General features: G+C 42.6%; 2 protein-coding genes and 1 pseudogene across 2 annotated transcripts; 1 reads left to right on the forward strand and 2 right to left on the reverse strand.

The window, feature by feature from the left end:
• LOC101287541 (mitochondrial ornithine transporter 2) lies at window positions 1-1,890 on the forward strand. Its single transcript, XM_012539475.3, has one exon. The coding sequence runs from the start codon at window positions 455-457 to the stop codon at window positions 1,316-1,318; it is 864 nt and encodes a 287-aa protein (XP_012394929.2). The 5' UTR covers window positions 1-454; the 3' UTR covers window positions 1,319-1,890.
• Window positions 1,891-9,797: 7,907 nt separating this feature from the next.
• LOC101279887 (protocadherin beta-2-like) lies at window positions 9,798-21,168 on the reverse strand (annotated as a pseudogene).
• LOC101286914 (protocadherin beta-3-like) lies at window positions 10,527-13,744 on the reverse strand. Its single transcript, XM_012536902.3, is given in 2 exon segments — window positions 10,527-12,401; window positions 12,404-13,744. Coding segments are annotated over 2 exon segments (2,367 nt in total). The 5' UTR covers window positions 13,418-13,744; the 3' UTR covers window positions 10,527-11,048.
• Window positions 21,169-21,425: the final 257 nt, after the last annotated feature.

The following is a 21,425-nucleotide window of genomic DNA, read 5'->3' on the forward strand; positions in this document are numbered from 1 at the left end:
ACCTCCCATTTTGTTTTGCCGGGAGGTGGGGGTCTCTGGCCGAAAAGGAAGGCAAGTCTTCCTCCGCCACAGCAGCGCCTGGAGTTTCTGGCCGTAATCGCAGGAGTTTATCGGACAGCTTTCTACTGCTGTATTGAGATTCATTAGAAGTGTTTCTCTAGTCGGCCCCGGGGCCCGCGGGCGCTGGGACCGCCGGCGGCGCGGAGCGAGAGGGAGGGCGGCTGACGGGTTTAGGGCCCAGACGCGGCGGCCGCAGGGCGCCAGGAGAGGCGCGCGCGGCCCGCGGGCCGGGGGTTATTTCAGTGCGTGGGGAGGGCGGCCCGCGGCCTAGTCTGGGGTTAAGCGGCTTCTCCCGCGCCGGAGAGAGAACCAAGAGCAGGCGGCTGGACACGGGACGGCCTCCTAAGCTCCAGAGAGTTCCCTTCCTCGGAGACCAGCAGAAGAGTGGGCGAACATGAAATCCAATCCTGCCATCCAAGCCGCCATCGACCTCACCGCGGGGGCCCTTGGGGGCACAGCATGCGTCCTGACCGGGCAGCCCTTCGACACACTGAAAGTGAAGATGCAGACGTTCCCTGGCCTGTACAAGGGCCTCGTCGACTGTGGCCTGAAGACGTACTCCCAGGTGGGCTTGCGGGGCTTCTACAAAGGGACCGGCCCCGCGCTGATGGCCTACGTCGCCGAGAACTCAGTCCTCTTCTTGTGCTACGGCTTCTGCCAACAGTTCGTGAGGAAAGTGGTTGGATTGGACAAGCGGGCGAAGCTGAATGATCTGCAGACTGCGGCCGCTGGTTCTGTCGCCTCTGCGTTTGCCGCGCTGGCCCTGTGCCCCACTGAGCTGGTGAAGTGCCGGCTGCAGACCATGCACGAACTGGAGATGTCAGGGAGGATAGCAAAAAGCCATAATATAGTTTGGTCCGTCGTGAAGAGTATCCTTAGAAAGGATGGCCCCTTGGGCTTCTACCACGGACTCACGAGCACTCTGTTTCAAGTAGTACCAGGCTATTTCTTCTTCTTCGGTGGCTATGAACTGAGCCGATCGTTTTTTGCCTCGGATGGATCAAAAGATGAACTAGGCCCTGTCCCCTTGATGTTAAGCGGTGGAATTGCTGGAATTTGCCTTTGGCTTGTCATATACCCAGTGGATTGTATCAAATCCAGAATTCAGGTTCTTTCCATGTTTGCAAAACAGGCAGGATTTATCAGAACTCTTTTAAGTGTTGTGAATAACGAAGGAGTAAGCAGCTTTATATTCTGGTCTGAAAGCTACTTTGATTCGAGCGTTCCCTGCCAATGCGGCACTATTTTTGGCTTATGAATACAGCAGGAAGATGATGATGAGCCAGTTTGAAGCATACTGAAGTGTCTTGGTGAATCTGGATCCAAGTACACGCCTTTGAGGACTATAATTTAACTCAGAGTTTCATGGAGCACTGGACCAGTGTGGTATTATTTTTGACTTCATGGGAACTTTGCTTTTGTTTTCCCTGCTTATATGCTAAATCTTAACCTTTATGGAAGAACCTCTATTTTATATCATATAATTTCTGCCCATAATTGTATTGAAATAGAAAAGTTGCTGCTCTTGTGTTTGGTGAGGTAATACAGGGCGAGTGGGTGGCCGTATGTACCTATTCTGAAAAGCTAAACATAGTTGTATCACCGGGCTTTTGCATAAATCTACACATGTACATGCAGTTTGTTTGCTTATATGTTGTGAGTGAAACACAGTTTGGTTTCCATGTTTAATCTCATGTCACTAGAAAAACCGAGTTAAACATGTTTCAAGATGGTTATAAATGATTACTTAACCCACTCAAGATGTAGGGTCTCTTTAAAAGTCTGCTTAACATGTGCACTATATTAGCCAGTTAAAGTTTTTAAAAAGTTTTTGGTGCTTGAAAACGAAAATATCCATCTACATTTTTTCATTTACAATGATTTATTTTATTTTTTATTGAGGTAATCTTGATTTATGGCATTATATTTCTACATCTGTATACCCTACAATGTGCTCACCACCAAAAATTTATTTTTCATCTATCACCATACAGTTGATCCCCTTTATCCACTTTGTCTCCCTCGTTTACCTACCTGCTCTGATAACCACTACTCTGTTGTCTGTAATGACATGTTTGTTTTATTTGGTTTTGGTTTGTTCATTTATTAGGGGTTTTGTTTGTTTATTATAGTTTTTCATATTCCAGATGAGTGAAACCCTATAGTATTTATCTTTCTCTGTCTGACTTACTTCACTTAGCATAATACCCTCAAGGTCCCTCCATGTTGTCGCAAATGGCAAGATTTCATATTTTTTCTCCTCTAGATTTTTTGTTTAATATTTATTCGGCTGCACCGGCTCTTAGTTGCGGCATGCAGGATCTTTAGTTGCAGCATGCAGAATGTTTTTTTAGTCGTGGCATGCGGGATCTAGTTCCCTGCGCAGGGATCCAACCTGGGCTCCCTGCACTGGGAGCGTGGAGCCTTAGTCACTGGACCACCAGGGTGATCTCTGTCATCTTAGATTTTTAAGAGGAGAATATACCTGCATACTGATGTGTCTTCCACAGCCTCGAGTTAAAGTTTCAGAGTAGGCATCCTGGATTTTCCCAAGATGTTCTACTCTTAAAATAGTGCTATTCATCTTCAAAGTGGGATCATATTCCACACTCTTAGTTAGGTGTGGCCTAGAGCATTAGGCCTCTGGGAAGTAGCCTGGCCTTTGTCTGTACCAAATTTCCTTCCTCTCTTCTCCCAAAGAGCTTCCCCCTCTGCTCTACTTTAGACTGAGGAAGGGGTGAGGGATGGGGCTGTGCTTCTGTGCTTGGATGAAGACCCATGTAGTTGGCAACAGTTCTTAGCTTCCAGTCTCCGGGTCCTGGCCTGGGTAGGATTCCAGGATGTACTATTGGCCCATTTAGGGGTTGTTGATTCCTTTTGGATCGTTCACTGTCCTCTCTGCCTCCACCAGTCAGAAACCCTTCCAGGGAACAGAGAGTGCCAAAGCCATGAGAACTTTTTGTGCCCTGATGGTGATCAGGTGACGTTACCAGTGGATGAAGTCCTCTCCTCTCAAATAGAACTAGACAGAACTTAGTGCTTGCAGTCCACAGTGATTAATGTTAGGGCTGACCCATCCTGAAGTTTACCTGAGGGCTGATAACTCCTTGTCATTTTTTTACAGTGTTGGAAACTTCTAAATTTTGTACTGGCCATCTGTGAGTTTTATTGATGACTGTATATATGATGTGACTTTACAAAGCAATGAAACATAAGAAAAGCAACTTTATTAAACTGTACCATATGTATGTATATAGGCACTGACAAAAACCAAAAACAAAAAAACATAGTTCGTCTGATCCCCACACACTTGTGCATCTGTTTTTTGGCCCTATAATGTAAGAGGATCATTCTTACTAAAGTAAGCCTCATCATTCCATGATGATCCAAGACCAGCAGAGTCTCTCTCAATAAGAAGTGTTCTTAAGCAGCCTGTAAAGCTGAAAACAGGCAGGCTCCCAGTGTTAATGATCGCACATGGCATGTGTGTCAATCACTGCTGGTGGAATGTACACCTGGTGTGGAATCCCCAGTTTCCTTCAGCTTTTTTCTATCTGTGAAACCTCTGAGGTAAGTCTAGCCATATTGCCAGAGGCAAGAGGGTCAGGGTGATGGATGTTGACAAATGGGGGCTGGGGCAGACATTTGGGGAGGGGATGCTCAGTGTCATGCCTGGTGTGCTCCAGAGCGGTGGCTGGTCTTCCATTTGCTTTTTCTTTAAAAGAAAACCATTTTTCTACTTTACTTCTAAGTTATTTATACATTTAAGTTATACATTACGTACGTAAGTGGTCAGTAGCTACTTAATGGGGCTTCATTCAAGCAGGTCTGGATTAAAGTAGAAAAGAGAACAGGAATGGCTTCTGCAGGAAGTGGACCTTTCAAAGTCCGAAGGCCCCCTGCTCAGTACCCATGAGCTTGTCTCAATTAGCCCTATAGTCAACGGACCTTTTCACACGTTGTCCATTAAAGGTTTACCTAAATATCTTCAATAGAAATCATTTGAGGCAAGCAAGAGTGGGAGTAAGGAATTGAAACCTAAGTCAGAAGAATTGTTTTCCACCCTTTTTGCTTAATTCATGGTTCAATATTTAGATACAATTTGTACCACTTCAGATCTGTACTCAGACAAAAATATAGTAACTTGAAATATTGTGTTTAAAGAAATTTGAGTGTTCTATCATTAAATTATTTACCTAAATAAAAATATTTTTTGAATTCACACCATTTACAGTATACTGTATTGAGCTCTGGGTATTCAGATATTAATGGTCTGGTTTCTGTTCTCAGGGATCTGATGGTCTAGATGTTTGTTTTCAGTCAGAAGAGCAATATTCTAGAATACAATATAGAACAAAAAAATAGAATCCAAATTATGTGTGTGTGTGTGTGTGTATGTAAAATCAATGATGTGTGTGTGTAAAATCTTTTCCTTAACTGTGTTTTTGTTTTTATATTGTGGTTTCTTTGTAGTCTTTAAATTAGTTTCATGGTATTTCTTTCTTTTTTCTTCCCCAGCTTTATTGAGATATAATTGACAAATAACATTGTGCATGTTTAGGGTGTACAGTGTTATGATTTATATATGTGTTTATTATGAAATGATTATTACAATAAGGTTAGTTAATGTCCATCACCTCACAGGTTACTATTTATTTATTTATTTATTTTGAGGTGAGATGGTATTTATTTCTAAGATTTAAGTTGGTCAAATCCATATTTCTGATGCCTAGCCTTATTTTAAACTTTACTTCCACATAGTATAATTTATCCCTCAACGTTTTAAAAATTATTTTTTATTGAAGTATAGTTAATTTACAATGTTGTTAGTTTCCAGTATACAGCAAAGTGATTCAGTTATACATGTGTGTGTGTCTGTGTATATATATATATATGTATATACATATATATATATATACTTTTCCAGGTTCTTTTCCATTATAGGTTATTACAAGATATTGAGTATAGTTCCCTGTGCTAAAGAGTAGGTCCTTGTTGTTTACCAATTTTATATATAGTAGTGTGTATATATTAATTCCAAACTCCTAATTTATCCCTCCCTCCCCCACTCCTCTTTGGTAGCCATAAGTCTTTGACTCTATTTCTGTTTTGTAAATAAGTTTATTTGTATCATCTTTTTAGATTCCACAAATAAGTGATATCATATATTTGTCTTTTTCTGTCTGACTTACTTCACTTAATATGGTAAACTCTAAGTCTATCCATGTTGCTGCAAAAGGCATTATTTCATTCTTTTTATGGCTGCATAATATTCCATTGTGTGTGTGTGCGTGTGCGTGTGTATGTGTATGTGTATATATACATATACATACCACATCTTCTTTATCCATTCATCTGTTGATGGACATTTATGTTGCTTCCTTGTCTTGGCTACTATAAATAGTGCTACTATGAACTTGCATGTATCTTTTAAAATTAGAGTTTTCTCTGCTATCCCTCTTTTTTTTTTTTTTTTTTTTTTTGGCCATGGTGCAAAACTTGCAGGATCTTAGTTCCCGACCAGGGATTGAACCCAGGCCATGGCAGTGAAAGCACCGAGTCCTACCACTGGACTGCCAGGGAACTCCCTGGTATCCCTCAACTTTGAAAAATCTTATTATACCCTTTGGTCTACTGTCAGGACCAGATGGTATGCATCTTGCAATGCTATAGTGATACTGTAGCTAGAAATTCATTCTCTGTTCCAGCTTTCATGGGATACTAATACCAAGCTACAGCAGTTAAGTATATGTAATATCTCAGAAGGACCATATCTGGCAGTGGAGTATCAAACTTGATCATTTTCTTGAATTAAACAAGAAAATGTCCCCAAGTTGTTGAACTTGGAAGAAAAAGCCTGTGCGTCCGGAGCCTGTGCTCTGCAGCGGGAGAGGCCACAACAGTGAGAGGCCCGCGTACCAAAAAAAAAATAAATCTGAACCCATTTGTCTCTGATATTCCAATCAGAAACCTCTCATATTAGTAGTTCTGGAACTAAGTCTTAGTGATGTTGATATCCCCAGAATGCTCAGAAGGTGGCCTTATGAGCAGCAGTCCACTGAAGGCTCCTTGTTCATCCTCCACATTTGAGTATCATTGAATGGGAGCAGAGAGAATTGGAAGAGGAAGATGGCTAAATCAAATTAGTGATCAAGAGGATAGAGCATGTGTTGGCTTGAGTAAACTTCTGTGGGTGGTTCAAGGAACAGAAGGTAGGGCTGGGATAGGTCCTAGACCAGGTATAGCATGATTATGCCAAATAGAAGGTGGCTTCTAGTTGTCTTAAATAACAGCACATGTTTGTGCCTGGCTGTGTCTGTCGCTTAGGAGCCTAGATATGCTTCAGTGCTCTATACTTCCAGGTTGTGGGTCCATGTGCTAAACATTAAGTACTTTGAGGCTTTGAATCTTTGATAAAATAGTCATGAGTTCTAGCTCATCACCATCCAGGATACCACCTTGTTCTACCTGGTACCAACTCAGTACACAATACAGGATTGCTTAGCAGTGGGTTTTCTTTGTCATCCAGCAAGTTGGGTGTGTCATCCAGGACCACCATATGCAGCACTGTCATGCATATGAATCAAGACCATGTTTTTTCCCAGTAGGTAATTCTCATGTATCAATTACTTCAGTTACAACTCATTTTCCTCAACAATCAGCTTTATTCTAAGATTAAATCAGCTTGTTTACTCTAAAGATTGAAAAGTAAATGATGTCTTCATTAGCTCTCATGTCTATAGCCTTATCAGACATCATGACAGCCAAGAAGCAGAGGGTGACAGTCCCTAAGATTTTGCTTCATAGAGCAAATGCAGAGCAGTGCCACCCAAGGGAGACTGGGGCCCAGCTCAAACACATCATTAGGTGTTGGTCCAGAACTTCTACTTGTGTGTGGCAAAGTTGAGCTAAGCTTCTTAATTAAGGCTTGGATTTGTAGAGCCTGAGGCTGTAACCACTTTGAGACTCCTTCCTCCCTTTGCAAGACTACCAAAACCAGTAATGGTATGAGGGAAACCTCCAACAGAACATGAGTTCTCAATAAAATATCACCAACTAACAAGACTAACAGTGTGAAAAACAGACTCAACAAATAAAAGATGTATACAGAAGAAACAGAGATTGGAACAACACGGAAAGAACTTAAAAGTAAAAGATACTTAATTTCCTCCAACAAAAAGAAGGAAATGGCAATTGTTTAAAAAAAAAAAAAACAAATTGTTGTGAAAACCTGCCAAATGGAAATTTTGGGGGAAAAAAGCCCACCAAAAACTATAGTTAATTTAAAGAAATTCAGTATATTGGGTGAATCTCAGGTTTGGACCTAGCAAATATCAGAACATCAAGAATAAAGAAAACATCTTAGAGTAAAGAAGTTTACAGATAAAAGAATGAGAACTAGACTGATAGACTGTTCATCAACAGTCTTCAATACCAAAAGAGGGAGAAGGAAAATTAGTTTACATTTTATTTTTTTATATAAATTTATTTATTTTTTTGCTGCGTTGGGTCTTCGTTGCTGTGCACGGGCTTTTGCTAGTTGCGGCGAGCGGGGTCTACTCTTCGATGCGGTGCGCGCGCTTCTCATTGAAGTGGCTTCTCTTGTTGCAGAGCATGGGCTCTAGGCGCGTGGACTTCAGTAGTTGTGGCTTGTGGGCTCTAGAGCGCAGGCTCAGTAGTTGTCACGAGCTTAGTTGCTCTGCAGCATGTGGGATCTTCTCAGACTAGGGCTCGAACCCGTGTCCCCTGCATTGGCAGGCGGATTCTTAACCGCTGCACCAACAGGAAAGTCCCTAGTTTACATTTTAAAATCTATGACCAACCAAACTATTGGCTAAGAACATGAGGATTAGACATAGAAATAACTGAATTATTCCTAATAGGTTGCCAGCTTTAAAACATGTAACAATCTACTCTAAGAGGCAAAATATAGTAGTGGAATATATGTTTAAAAACTGTCATTTTTTAAAGTCCCCATTTGCAAGGAAGCCATACTCAAGGATTAAGGAAGATTTATTAAAAGTGTGGTAAATTAGTTCACTAGTTTTAATGAGTGATATTTGAATATAGTTTAGTCTTTTAACAACTCTACATAAAAGTTTAAAGTTCATTTTCATCTCTTTGCCTTTCAATATTAAAAACTAGATTAGAATATTAGTAAGAGATCAATCTGGAAATAATTCACAGTAATGAATTTGTCCATCCTTTAAAAGAAAAACTACTGGGAAATTATTATGAATGTAGAAAGTCATCATTTTTACCTAGTGCTGGACTTTCGGTTGGGGGAATTCCAAAAAGTGGCAAAGATACTTAGTACTATACATATAGTGCCCTCTCTGTCATGTACTTAATAAGATATCCAGGTAAAGAAGTTTCTGAAAGTTGTCTTCAAATAAAAGGGTAAAAGGTTTCCAATAGCCAAGAAATAAAAGCAACTTTGAACCAAGAGTAAGGTATAATTTTTTCCTATCTTCAAATTTAGTCCATATGATCTTTTCTGGCTTTACGAAACTCTGATCACTTCTCAACAATATGTGAATTCAGTGCATCTATCAACTAAGATATTATGAAGTATCTGTGCTTCCCTGGTGGCGCAGTGGTTGACAGTCCGCCTGCCGATGCAGGGGACACGGGTTCGTGCCCCGGTCCGGGAGGATCCCACATGACGCGGAGCGGCTGGGCCCGTGAGCCATGGCCGCTAAGCCTGCGCGTCCGGAGCCTGTGCTCCGCAACGGGAAAGGCCACAACAGTGAGAGGCCCGCGTACCGCAAAAACAAACAAACAAACAAACAAATAGATATTATTAAGTATCTGTCTTCTTATGTCTGGGTCTAAATAACTCCCTGGTTATATAGTGCCTCCAATTTGAGTCCAAAATCATATACCATATTGGCCGAAAAAGAACTGGCCGCCATATTTTCTGTAGTTGAAAACTTCCCTGGTTCTCACATGAGCTGGAACTAAGCCAGCCAAATACAGAGAAGTCTTGATCAGAATTCTTTGCCTTTTCTCTGATCTTCATGAAAATTCTGCTAAGTATGAAAAGAAGAAAAAAAATCTGACCAAAGATTCAGATTCAATATCTCTATAAAGTACTTAATGAGTGAAAGGAAATACTGTCTTTCCCCTGATTACTAAAGGATTCATGTATTTGACTCTAATACATAAAATAACACCATTTTAATATGATTATAACTTTATGTGTGATTGAAGACATGTCAGTATTAAATTTTTTTGTTTTTTTACAGTCATTAGGAGTTTTAAATTTTTCAGCTGTAATTGACATGTAACACTATATTGGCTTCAGGTGTGACAATGATTTGATATTTGTGCATATTGCAAATGATGACATAAGTCTAGTTAACATCTAGTTAACAACATTCTTTTTCTCTTTTGAGAATTTTCAAAATCTTTGAGAAACTTCAGTCCTCTTTCTTCTAGTCATGAGTATTCAATTTCTGGAAAGTTCTATGCCTCTGGATGAGAAAATGCCTATGAGAAATTTTATTTTTTACTAATCAGATTTTTTTTTTTTTTTTTTTTTGCGGTACGTGGGCCTCTCACTGCTGTAGCCTCTCCAGTCGCGGAGCACAGGCTCCGGACGCGCAGGCCCAGCAGCCATGGCCCACAGGCCCAGCCGCCACGCAGCACGTGGGATCCTTCCGGACGGGGGCACGAACCTGCGTCCCCTGCATCGGCAGGCGGGCCCCCAACCACTGCGCCACCAGGGAAGTCCACTAATCAGATTTTTAAATTGGGGACTAAATATTTTGTACTTTAAAATAAGGTTTTTTTTTTTCTATTTCATTCAAAATAGACATAAAAATTGATGTTTGGTTGCTTCAAGAGTTTATTCTTAGTTGTAGTTAATTTAGACTTTCACAGTGATATTGTTCTCTCCCCTTTAGAACTTCCCATTCTTCTAATCTTCTTTTAATTACTCTATAGGAGGTAGAATGCTGATGTGGTTGGGCAGTGTTTATCCCAGAAGGACCATACATAATCCTAAGTCATGTCAGGTTGAAATCTGAAGGAGGGAACTAAGAGAGGAAACAAAGAAAATATTTCCTTCATATATCACCATATAAATGCCAAGTAGATATTAATTTTTTTAAAGTAGGATTGGATGGGACACCACTTTTGCTATAAAGCATTTAGAGAACATATATACATGTACTTTCTTGAAATTTTTTTAAAATGGCCCTCAGGTTGATAATACTTACATCCAGAAGTTAAAAAACAAACTGTCATTCCACCAGATGCTTATTAAGTAATCTTTTCATGCCAAACGAAAAAGCACGATCAGTTGTTCAAAATGCCTATGTTTAATTTTTTTTCTCAGTCATCCATCATAAATACACTTTAGGCAAATCTAAGAGTAATCTGACCTACATTTTTTGTCCATTTTTAGCCAATATAAGCATATACAGTGTTGAAATATTAATTGCAAATGTCAAAACAGAAAATGAATTATATGTGTAAGTTTTATTTGAGTACTAAGCCCCTACAGGATGATACACCTTAAAATGGTACATATTAAAACATTTTTAGTTATCCACTTCATTAACCACAGACAAAGCTGCTTTAGGAGTAGTATAAAGAATATTACCTGACTATATTCAATAGGGTAAATTATAATATTGGTGGTTCAGAACTCTCTCTACATTGCTTTGGATAGAGAATTTGAAATGACTACCTTAAATAAACCTATTTGAAATCATCATTAAAAGATAATGCATTTATTTTTACTCACCTATTAGAAAAAGAAAGAGACATTAATACTGGATTGAAAAGGTAGGAAGCAGATGAAAAAAGAACATGCAGGGTTAACTAGACAGAAAGTAAAATCAAGATACAAACAAAATACTATATCAACTCAAGAGCCTTGACTTAAAAGTCAAGGAAAGAAAGAAAGCATTTGTAGCCAGACAACTTTCTGATTCTTCTGTTAATGAAACCTACGCTATTCTTGCAATTGCCTTTTTGCACTAGTCCTGCCCAGTGTCTTGAACCAGACCACTAGGGAGAATCGGCTTCAAGAAGTTAAACTCATTTAACCCGGAGCCTCCCGTCAGACACACCTCGTACTGGTAGCTCTGGGACAGGGTCCCCGTGCCGCTGACGTCCACCAGGTGGCCTGGAAAGTGGCCCTCGGGCACCGAGCAGCGACTCACCGAGGCCGCCCCGCCCCTCCTGCACAGCCGCACCGCGACGAACACCAGCACCGAGAAGAGGAAGAGCCAGGACACCGACGCCAAAGCAACCACCAGGTAGACGGTGAGCCGGGCGGCCGGAACCGCGTCCGCCGCTTCCGCTTCCGGGGCCGGCAGGTAGGGCTGCGAGAAGCCGTCCACCAGCAGCACGTACAGCGTGACGCTGGCCGAGAGCGGAGGCTCGCCGTTGTCCTTGACCAACACCACCAGCCTGTGCTTGGCCGCGTCGCGCTCGCTCAGCAGCCGGGCCGTGCGAACCTCGCCGTTGTGCGCCCACACGCCGAACAGGCCGGGCTCCATGGCCTTGAGCAGCTGGTACGACAGCCAGGCGTTCTGGCCCGAGTCGCCGTCCACCGCCACCACCTTGGTCACCAGGTAACCCGCCTCGGCCGCCCTGGGCACCAGCTCGGTGCAGGAAGCCGAGGCGTTCTGCAGCGGGTACAGCACGAAGGGCGCGTTGTCGTTGCCGTCCGCCACGAGCACGCGCACCAGCTCCTGGCTGCTGAGCGCGGGCGAGCCGCGGTCGGCGGCGCCCACGCGGAACTCGAACGCCCGCAGGGCCTCGTAGTCCAGGGAACTCAGGGCGAACAGGTGGCCGTTGTCCGGGTTGATGGACACCAGGGAGGCCAGGGGCACGTGCGCGTCGAGGGGCGGCAGCAGCGAGTAGGTGACCTGGGCGTTGGCGCCCGCGTCTCTGTCTGTGGCGTGGACGCTGCCGAACTGCAGGGCGGGGCTGTTGTCCTCGCGGACGGGCAGGGTGTAGGAGGTCTGGGTGAAGGCGGGGGCGTTGTCGTTGACGTCGGACACCAGCACGGTTATGTTGTGCTCGGTTTTCAGCCTGGGGCTTCCCATATCTGTGACTGTGATGGTGATGTTGTACTCAGCTCTGATCTCTCTGTCCAGCTCTCCTTCTGACAATAGGGTATAAAAATTCTCTACAGATGGTTTCAAGATGAATGGGAGATCGTTCTCGATGGAACACACCATTTTCCCATTGTCTCCAGACTCTAGATCGGAAACACTGAAAACAGCCACCACAGTCTCTGGCGAGTTCTCTGGGATAGGGCTGGTAATTGAGAACAAGGTCAGTTCTGGTGGGTTGTCGTTCACATCAACCACCTGAACTATATCACTGTTGATTTTCCTGAAAGGCCTCCACCATCCTTGGCTTCTATGTCCACTTCATAAGTATGGATCGCCTCAAAATTCAAATATTTTATTAGTTGGATATCACCAGTAATTGGATTTAGTTGAAAAGTTTTTCTAATTTCTTCAGAAACATGAAAAAATGCATATGATATTGTCCCCAAATTTCCTGTATCTAAATCAGAAGCTGAAACAGTGACAATAAGAGAGTTAACGGGGCTGTTCTCTAGAACTTGAACCTCATAGAGGGACTGTGTAAATTCTGGGGTGTTGTCGTTTATGTTTAAGACCAGGATGTGAACCTGGACGGTCCCAGACCTACGTGGGGTCCCGCCATCCAGCGCAGTGAGCATTAACCTAAGCTCTGGCTGCTCCTCACGATCCAGTGCTTTGTCTAGTACTAGTTCTGGGTACTTCCTTCCATCCCTACGACTGCGTGTGAGAACGTGGAAATGGGAATTAGGAGTGATCGTGTAGTTTTGGAGACTGTTTCTTCCCACATCCAAGTCTTCAGCATTTCCCAAAGGAATTATTGTTCCTGGGGGAGTGTTTTCTGGGATTTTCAGCTGCATTTCATTTTCAGAGAATGCTGGAGAATGGTCATTTACGTCTATCACCTGGAGCTCATTTGTAATAAACTGCAAGGGATTTTGCAGGAATATCTGAAACTGCAGTATGCATGGCTCTGCGGAGCCGCATAGCTCCTCCCGGTCCAATTTCTCATGCAGGAGCAAATCACCGGTCTGATGGTTGAGCTGAAAATACTGTCTGTTCCCTTTAGACACAACTTGGGCCCCTGTCGCGGCCAGTTTCCCTACACTCAGCCCCAGATCCTTTGCTAGATTGGAGATGAAAAACCCCCTCTCTTTTTCCTCAGCCACAGAGTAGCGCCTCGACTGGGACCCAGCCAGAGACCCACCCAGAAAAACAAAGAGAAACAGGACTTGCCTTTGTCTAAGAAAGCGCTCCCCTCCGGCCTCCATTGCATTTTCTGCCATGTTCTTCCGAGAAATATTGTCAAGCTAGCCTCCAACAGCACTGGGAAACGCAGTCTTTTGCCTCCTAACCTTTGAAGAAAACCTAGCGAATAATCCTTACTAGAGTCTTAGATTTGCTTGCTTAAAAATCTGCCCCGACTCACAACCCCTAGTTTACTGCAGTGAATCGTTGTGTTACTGAGTATACACAGTGCCTGCGGTTTAATTCTCTTTCTTAGTCAACAGCGCCACCGTGCGTTCGCTCACAGTTTCAGACTCTTGGAGAAGGTGATGTTTGCTGGGCTTTTTGTTTTGATTTTTTTAATCGCTTATTCCCTTTTATCAAACCGAGTTGATGCTACTGTAGGAATTCCTCCTGTTATATGGTTCAAATAAACACAATCTAGGGAGAAATGCGCTCTTATCTAAAAGAAGTGACTGTCCCTGGTAGAGTCCCATTTCCATGATTTTGCGGAAGTGGGCACCTGCTAGAACTACTCACCCCACCTCCTGTAATTATTACAGAAAAAGTTTTACAAGATTTTGCTCTAAGTGATGAAGCTTCGCTTTCCTACTTGTGTTTTTCTTTATTTTCCAAATTTTGTAAAATGCACACGAGTTGCATTTATAGTCAGAAAAATGCTACGAAAAGACAACCTCAAGCAAGGTGATAAAAAATTATAATAGATCATGTCAGGGGATATATCCAGAGACCACAAATGCCTAATTCCTTCCACATTTTCGCACTCACTCAAGGAACACAGAGCTTTCTCCTCTTCCTATTTCACAGTAATTCTATGATTACTGGTTTCATCTGTATTAACTCTTTAATCTGCATAACTGTATTTCACCTGTGGAAACCGATATTTATTGCGTTTGTAGAAGTTAGATGTATTGTGGTAATAAGACAGACTATGTCTATATATCTTATAGAGTTTCCCATCTAATGGGGTGAACAGAATTTAAACAGATGTTTAAACAGTACTATACAGGAAATGTATAATGAGTGCACTGGAAGTATACAATATGGAGACCTAACTCAATGGGGGGATTCAGAAAGTTTCCCAAAGATGTCCCATTTAATCTGGAATATGAAGGATGAGAAGAAGTTTGCCAGGCTAAAACTAAAATGGGAGGATTCCATATATAAGGAATGCAAAGGCCCGGGGACAGTAAAGCATAGCTATTCTAGATAATGAAGGTAGGATAGTGTACCCAAAGTTTGGTGTCTCAAGAGTAAGTGGGGGGCTTCCCTGGTGGCGCAGTGGTTAAGAATCCACCTACCAATGCAGGAGACACGGGTTCGAGCCCTGGGCCAGAAGATCCCACATGGCGAGGACTAAATTAGCCCGCACGCCCTAGAGCCCGTGCTCTGCAACAAGAGAAGCCACCACAATGAGAAGCCCGTGCACCACAACGAAGAGCAGCCCCAGCTTATGGCAACTAGAGAAAGCTGGTGCACAGCAACGAAGACTCAACCCAGCCAAAAATAAATAAATAGACATTAAAAAAAAAAAACATAAATATCACCTATTAAAAAATAAAGAGTAAGTGGGAAGACAAGGCTGGACAGGGAGGCAGGGGCCAAATAATAGATGGCTGGATTTTATTCTAAGAGTGAAAGGAAGCTATTGCAAGGTTTTGGGCAGAGCAACGAAACAGCACAAATATTATGTGTTCAATATAGCTTCTTCACAATTATAAGTAATGTTATATGAAGGACCATTTATTAAATTTACTCTTAATATTAGTGATACTAGAAATAACAAAATTACACTTCTTATCCTTATGTTATCTTATTTGGACATAACTGCAAGCTATTTAAATAGCTGTTATCATTTCTGGGAGTACAGAAATTATATGACTTATCCAAGATTCAATAGGTAATAATTTGATACCAAGATACTTCTCTATATGAATGCTAAACTCAAAATGAGACCTTTAAATTTTATATTATAATTTTAATAGTATGTTCAAATAAACATGAAATAATATAAAAATTTAAAGATAGTCTGAAGAACATTAAAAATTAAAATTCCGTTTTAATGTGTGGATCAGAAATTGAACTGCAAGAAATAAATAAGAATAAAGAAAGTTAAATGAATCACTTAAGGAATTATGGAAGGAAAATATACATCATAAAATTGAAAACACAATTTCCCCATGTGGATTCCTTAAGCTAGTGGGCAGGAGAGGAGATTAAAAATAAGCAGAAAAAGAAAAAGGAAAACTATCTTGAAGGAAAGAGACACCAAGCCTAATAACTGCATAATGTTTGAATAACAGTGAAGTTCTGTTAATAACCAAAAATTAAATCAGAGAGCATTTAATTCCAGCAAAATTTGTCCTATGAGTATTTTAATGTATTTGAGTGTCAGTGTATCAAAGATGAAATAAAGACATTTCTTTCCTTCAATCAGTCACTTAAAATTTTTATGAAGAACCTAGTCTTGCAGTCATTGTGCTAATCATGCAATAAATGGAGAGCTACTGAGAAACATAACTCAAGCACTAAAAAGGAAACAAAATAGCATTGAAAAGTCTAGGAAACTGAAAGGGGGAAAATGGAAGTAGTCAGTGAAAAAAAAATAGAATGAGCAAACCAAGATAAATTTTTTTTTCCATGGGCTTATTTCCAATTGAATCATAAATGCTCCAGATATATTTTTTAAATGCAATGCCAAATTACATATGAAGTTTCTAAAATTTGGTCATAGACAAAAACATGTACTCTCTCAGATCTTTTGGATTTTAATGAAGTACTCAAAGAATAGATGGTTTTAAATAATTAAAAGATTTTTAAATGGAGGGATTGAAACAATCAGAGGTTTTAAAATTTTTAATAAAAAGCATGAATAATTAGCATGTCTGAAAATGACTGGACATTGCTATTTATTTAACTACATTTTAGAATATTGGTAGTTGATTTATTGAAGACTTTTAATGTGGATGATTTGTAGAATCCAACAGTCAAGGTTTTCACAATCTCTAAAGAATCATACTTATCAGGTATGAACATTTTAAGGAAGTATATATTTAGAAAAGTGTGAGAGGGTGCTTTGTGATTCATGAATGTACCTATGTTAATGGTTTTAGCCAATGTGAGTTCACAGGAAGAAAGTTTAAACTAGCCTAAGAGAATACTCTATACAAACACAAATATTCTGGGTAGGAAAAAGAGTAATCCTGTGTACTTATTGCAAACTTTCAAAAATGTAGGAATGCAAAAATTACCTAGGGACTATGGAAGGTGAATTTTGAAAAAAAGTGCTCTAAAAATTAAAGACTTCAGAAAATACAAAATATACTTTTACACATTAAATCGAATTAAGTTACAGTGGTATTAACAGTAAGAAAGAAAATTTGCATTCATTATACCACAGAGCAGCACATCTAGAAACACCAGTAACATGCGCTGAATTGGAATAAGATAGTTACATTTCAAATACAAAGAAAACAACTCCAATGGGCAAGGCAGTAAAAAAGGACTCTGCACAATTTGACTGAGACGGCATCATAGACCCTTATTAAAATTTAACTGAATTCAAAACTATTCCTGAAACTGGGGTTTGCCTCACTAACCCTCTCCTCATCTTGAGTAAGGAAGTTTGGGATAACCGGCTTGAGGAACTTGAAAGTCCCAGAGCCTCCCGTCAGACACACCTCGTACTGGTAGCTCTGGGACAGGGTCCCCGTGCCGCTGGCGTCCACCAGGTGGCCCGGAAAGGGGCCCTCGGGCACCGAGTAGCGACCCACCGAGGTCGCCCCGCCCCTCCTGCACAGCCGCACCGCGACGAACACCAGCACCGAGAAGAGGAAGAGCGACGACACCGACGCCAAGGCGACCACTAAGTAGACGGTGAGAGGGGCGGCCGGGGCCGCGTCCGCCGCTTCCGCTTCACGGGCCGGCAGGTAGGGCTGCGACAAGCCGTCCACCAGCAGCACGTGCAGCGTGACGCTGGCCGAGAGCGGAGGCTCGCCGTTGTCCTTGACCAGCACCACCAGCCTGTGCTTGGCCGCGTCGCGCTCGCTCAGCAGCCGGGCCGTGCGCATCTCGCCGTTGTGCGCCCACACGCCGAACAGCCCGGGCTCCGTGGCCTTGAGCAGCTGGTACGACAGCCAGGCGTTCTGGCCCGAGTCGCCGTCCACCGCCACCACCTTGGTCACCAGGTAACCCGCCTCGGCCGCCCTGGGCACCAGCTCGGTGCAGGAAGCCGAGGCGTTCTGCAGCGGGTACAGCACGAAGGGCGCGTTGTCGTTGTCGTCCACCACGAGCACGCGCACCAGCGCCTGGCTGCTGAGCACGGGCGAGCCGCGGTCGGCGGCGCCCACGCGGAACTCGAACGCCCGCAGGGCCTCGTAGTCCAGGGACCTCAGGGCGAACAGGTGGCCGTTGTCCGGGTTCATGGACACCAGGGAGGCCAGGGGCACGTGCGCGTCGAGGGGCGGCAGCAGCGAGTAGGTGACCTGGGCGTTGGCGCCCGCGTCTCTGTGGCGCGGACGCTGCCGATGTGCAGGGCGGGGCTGTTGTTCTCGCGGACGGACAGGGTGTAGGAGGTCTGGGTGAAGGCGGGGGCGTTGTCGTTGACGTCGGACACCAGCACGGTTATGTTGTGCTGGGTTTTCAGTCTCGGTGTCCCCATATCTGTGACGGTGATGGTGATGTTATATTCGGATCTTGTCTCTCGGTCCAGGGCTGTGTTTGTGACTAAACTGTAAAAATTCTCAACAGAGGGTTTAAGAATGAAGGGAAGATCATCTTGGATGGAGCAAACCATCCTTCCATTGTCTCCAGAGTCAGGATCTGAAACGCTGAATACAGCAATTACAGTCTCCTGCAAGGTTTCTGGGATCTCAGTGATAAGCGTTGACATGGTCAGTTCCGGCGGGTTGTCATTCAAATCCATCACTTGGACAAACACCACACAACTGCCAGAAAGGCCCCCACCATCTGTCGCCTGAATATTTAATGTATAAGTCTGAATAGATTCAAAATCCAGTTCCTGTGTTAAAAGGAGTTCTCCCGATTTTGCATTTATTCCAAATGTTTTCCGAATATCCTCAGATGCTTGGGAAAGTACGTAAGATATTTCTCCATAGGTTCCAATATCTAAATCTCTGGCAGAGACAATGGCAACCTGGGATCCAATGGGGCTGTTTTCTAGGACATGCGCCTCATAGTGCAGCTTTGCAAACTCGGGGGCATTATCATTGATGTCTAAGACTTCAATGTGGATTAGGGCGGTCCCAGACCTGGGTGGAATTCCGCCATCCAGTGCTGTGACGGTTAATCTGATCTCAGGCTGTTCCTCTCTATCCAGTGCTTTGTCCAGCACCAGCTGTGGTAATATTGTGCCGTCGGCACTGTGTTGTAATTTAAGATGGAAGTGGGAATTGGGGCTGACTGTGTAACTTTGGAGACTGTTGCTTCCTACATCTAAGTCCTGGGCACGCTCTATTAGGAAAGTAGTTCCAGGAGTGATACTTTCTGAAATTTTCAATATTATTTCTTTGTCTAGGAAAACTGGAGAATGATCATTTATGTCCCTAATCCGTAGCTCAGCCTGGAAAAACTTCAAGGGATTTTCCAGTAACATCTGGAAAGGTAGTACACAGGGCTCGGTAGGGCCACACAGCTCCTCCCGGTCCAGTTTCTCATTTAACAACAAATCCCCGGTCTGCCTATCAAAATGCAAACGCATTTTTTTCCCTTTGGAAACGACCCGGGGGGCCCGAGCAGCTAGATCATCTACCTCCAACCCCAAGTCTTTCAACAGATTGGCCACAAAGGAGCCACTGTCCATTTCCTCGGCCACTGAATAACGCCTAGGCTCAGAGCCAGCCTGAGCTATGCCCAGCCAAACAAAGAATATCAAGACTTGCCTTTGTTTCAGAAAGCATTTCTTCCTCTCTCCTGCCTCCATCGCTCTCTCGTTTCCCAGCAAACTTGACCCAGCTCGGATTCACGTTGTCGCTGATCTATCTCCCAGTATCACTCAGACACTGGGATAGGTGGAGATGCCTATGGCCCTGATTTCCCGGAGCAACTGCCTTAGAAAGCCTCCTTTTCCTGCTTGCTTCTTTAGCAGAGCATCTGGCTAGAGGAACGCAGACTGGTAGCTTTCTTCCTTCTACTTCTAATGCTGCAGCGCCACCCTGCGTCCTTTCCGAGTGTTTCTTTTTACCAAAACATTAAGGAAATCCCAATCCTTTCTTTCAGACTGATGGCAATCTAAATGGAATATTTTCAAGTAGTGTCTCTCAATGTACCGAAGTAACAATAATTCCATATTAACTAAAATCCAGTCCCTAATAACTTTTTAAAATTATCCTTCCATTATCCTCCCCCAGTTTTCTTCAACTTAAATAAGAATTCATATTCACTCTTGAATTCCTTTTACAAATGCACTTATTTTCTTAACCACTTGACATAAGGAATGTCTTAGAAAATTTGTTTTTAAACCACGTTTCATGAGTGTATTGGTGTTACATCTGTTTATTCTAGCACAGTCCCCTGTATTTTATTGATATTGAATTTTTTGAAGTGTCCAGATCAGTTGTCTTACAGGTAAACAAAAGTTAAATATAGCTAAGGCATTGGTACTTGTGACTATAAATTAACAATTAGCTATGCTTCAGAAGAAAAGAAAACACTACTGAAGATAGAGCAATAAAACAACAGCTATAGCATTATTCAGAAAGGGGGTGTTTCCTCTGCTTTTTACCCAGAGCCCAAAAAGCAAGAATGCCAAGGGTGATAGCTGTCTCCACATACTATCTTGTTTTTAGCATAAAGTAACCTAATTTAATTGGAGATAAGGTGATGTTAAAGAGATGTATCTCCCATCTCTCTGTCTTGCATTAGGTTGGCAGAATATGGGGATTTTTTTTTTTTTTTTTACATTCAATGGAAAGAAAATTCTGGAAGGAAGGACCAAGGCATTTTCTTTTTATTCCAGAGTTCTGAGATAATCCTTAAAGAGGTGAAGTCTTCTTCTGGAAGTACTTGTAGGATGAGCAGGTAAGTGTCAACATCACCAATTTTATGGAATTGTCATCCAACATCTTTTACATGAAGAAAGGTATTTCTGAAACTATTTCCTATGTGAATTGCCTGAATGTTTGCCATGTAGCCATGAAGTTGCCTGGTAATTTTCTTGCAGTGGATGTTTATAATGCACAGATATGAGTGGTATTTAAAATGTGTGGTGAGTACGCACCAGAGATTGGAGAATTCAGTGAGACTGGAAAATTCAGTGAGCCTGGAGAATTCTGTGAACAGCTCCTTAATATACTGAGATTAAATCTTGAGCAGGCTTTGACAACCACGTTGCTGAGGAGCATGCATCTCAAAGGTTGTCACTGATTGTCACGATCTGGACCTTAGGAGGTCTGAGACTAGTGTTGATACCTACCATTTTCTTCTGTGAGAGTTAAACTTACCATAGGTTGTTCTTCATCCAGTGATTTTCCCCCAAGAATGGGCAAATTACTCACCCCACTATTGCATCGCATATTATTGTGAAATTAAACTCCCTGTGTGGTTTCCAATGGTGGAAAATTCGACCAAATCTCATGTACATCCCCATGCACATTCTGAAACATTCACAAGAATTTTTCAAAGGGGCAACATCTCAGATTCATAGATTTTTCTCAGAAAACAAAAAAGTTTACAGGTAATACTTGGTAATGTATAGTTTCTATAGGTCTGGCTTCCTATTCGGGAGGAAAGGCTCTTCTGTGGGTGTATCTAAAATATTCTTTGATCTCTTAGTAGTTTAGATCCACCCACAGAAGAGCCTTTACTCACGAATCTTTGGTCAGTTTGGAAACCACCTTGCTCAGGTCTGTCTGCCCGCCGCTACGCAGACACTCCCCTTTCCGCTGCGAGGCCAAATCTCCAGGAACCGGCTATAAAAAGCAGCCTTCCTTTTCCTGGACTGCTTACGCTACGCCCAGGAAGAAAAGGAAAACTCACCACTTGCCTTTTTCTGCTGGATTTTCTCTCAGTTTCCAGCATAGCCTCTTG

Source organism: Orcinus orca, chromosome 3 (assembly GCF_937001465.1).
Source record: "Orcinus orca chromosome 3, mOrcOrc1.1, whole genome shotgun sequence".
NCBI classification, from domain to species: domain Eukaryota; kingdom Metazoa; phylum Chordata; class Mammalia; order Artiodactyla; family Delphinidae; genus Orcinus; species Orcinus orca.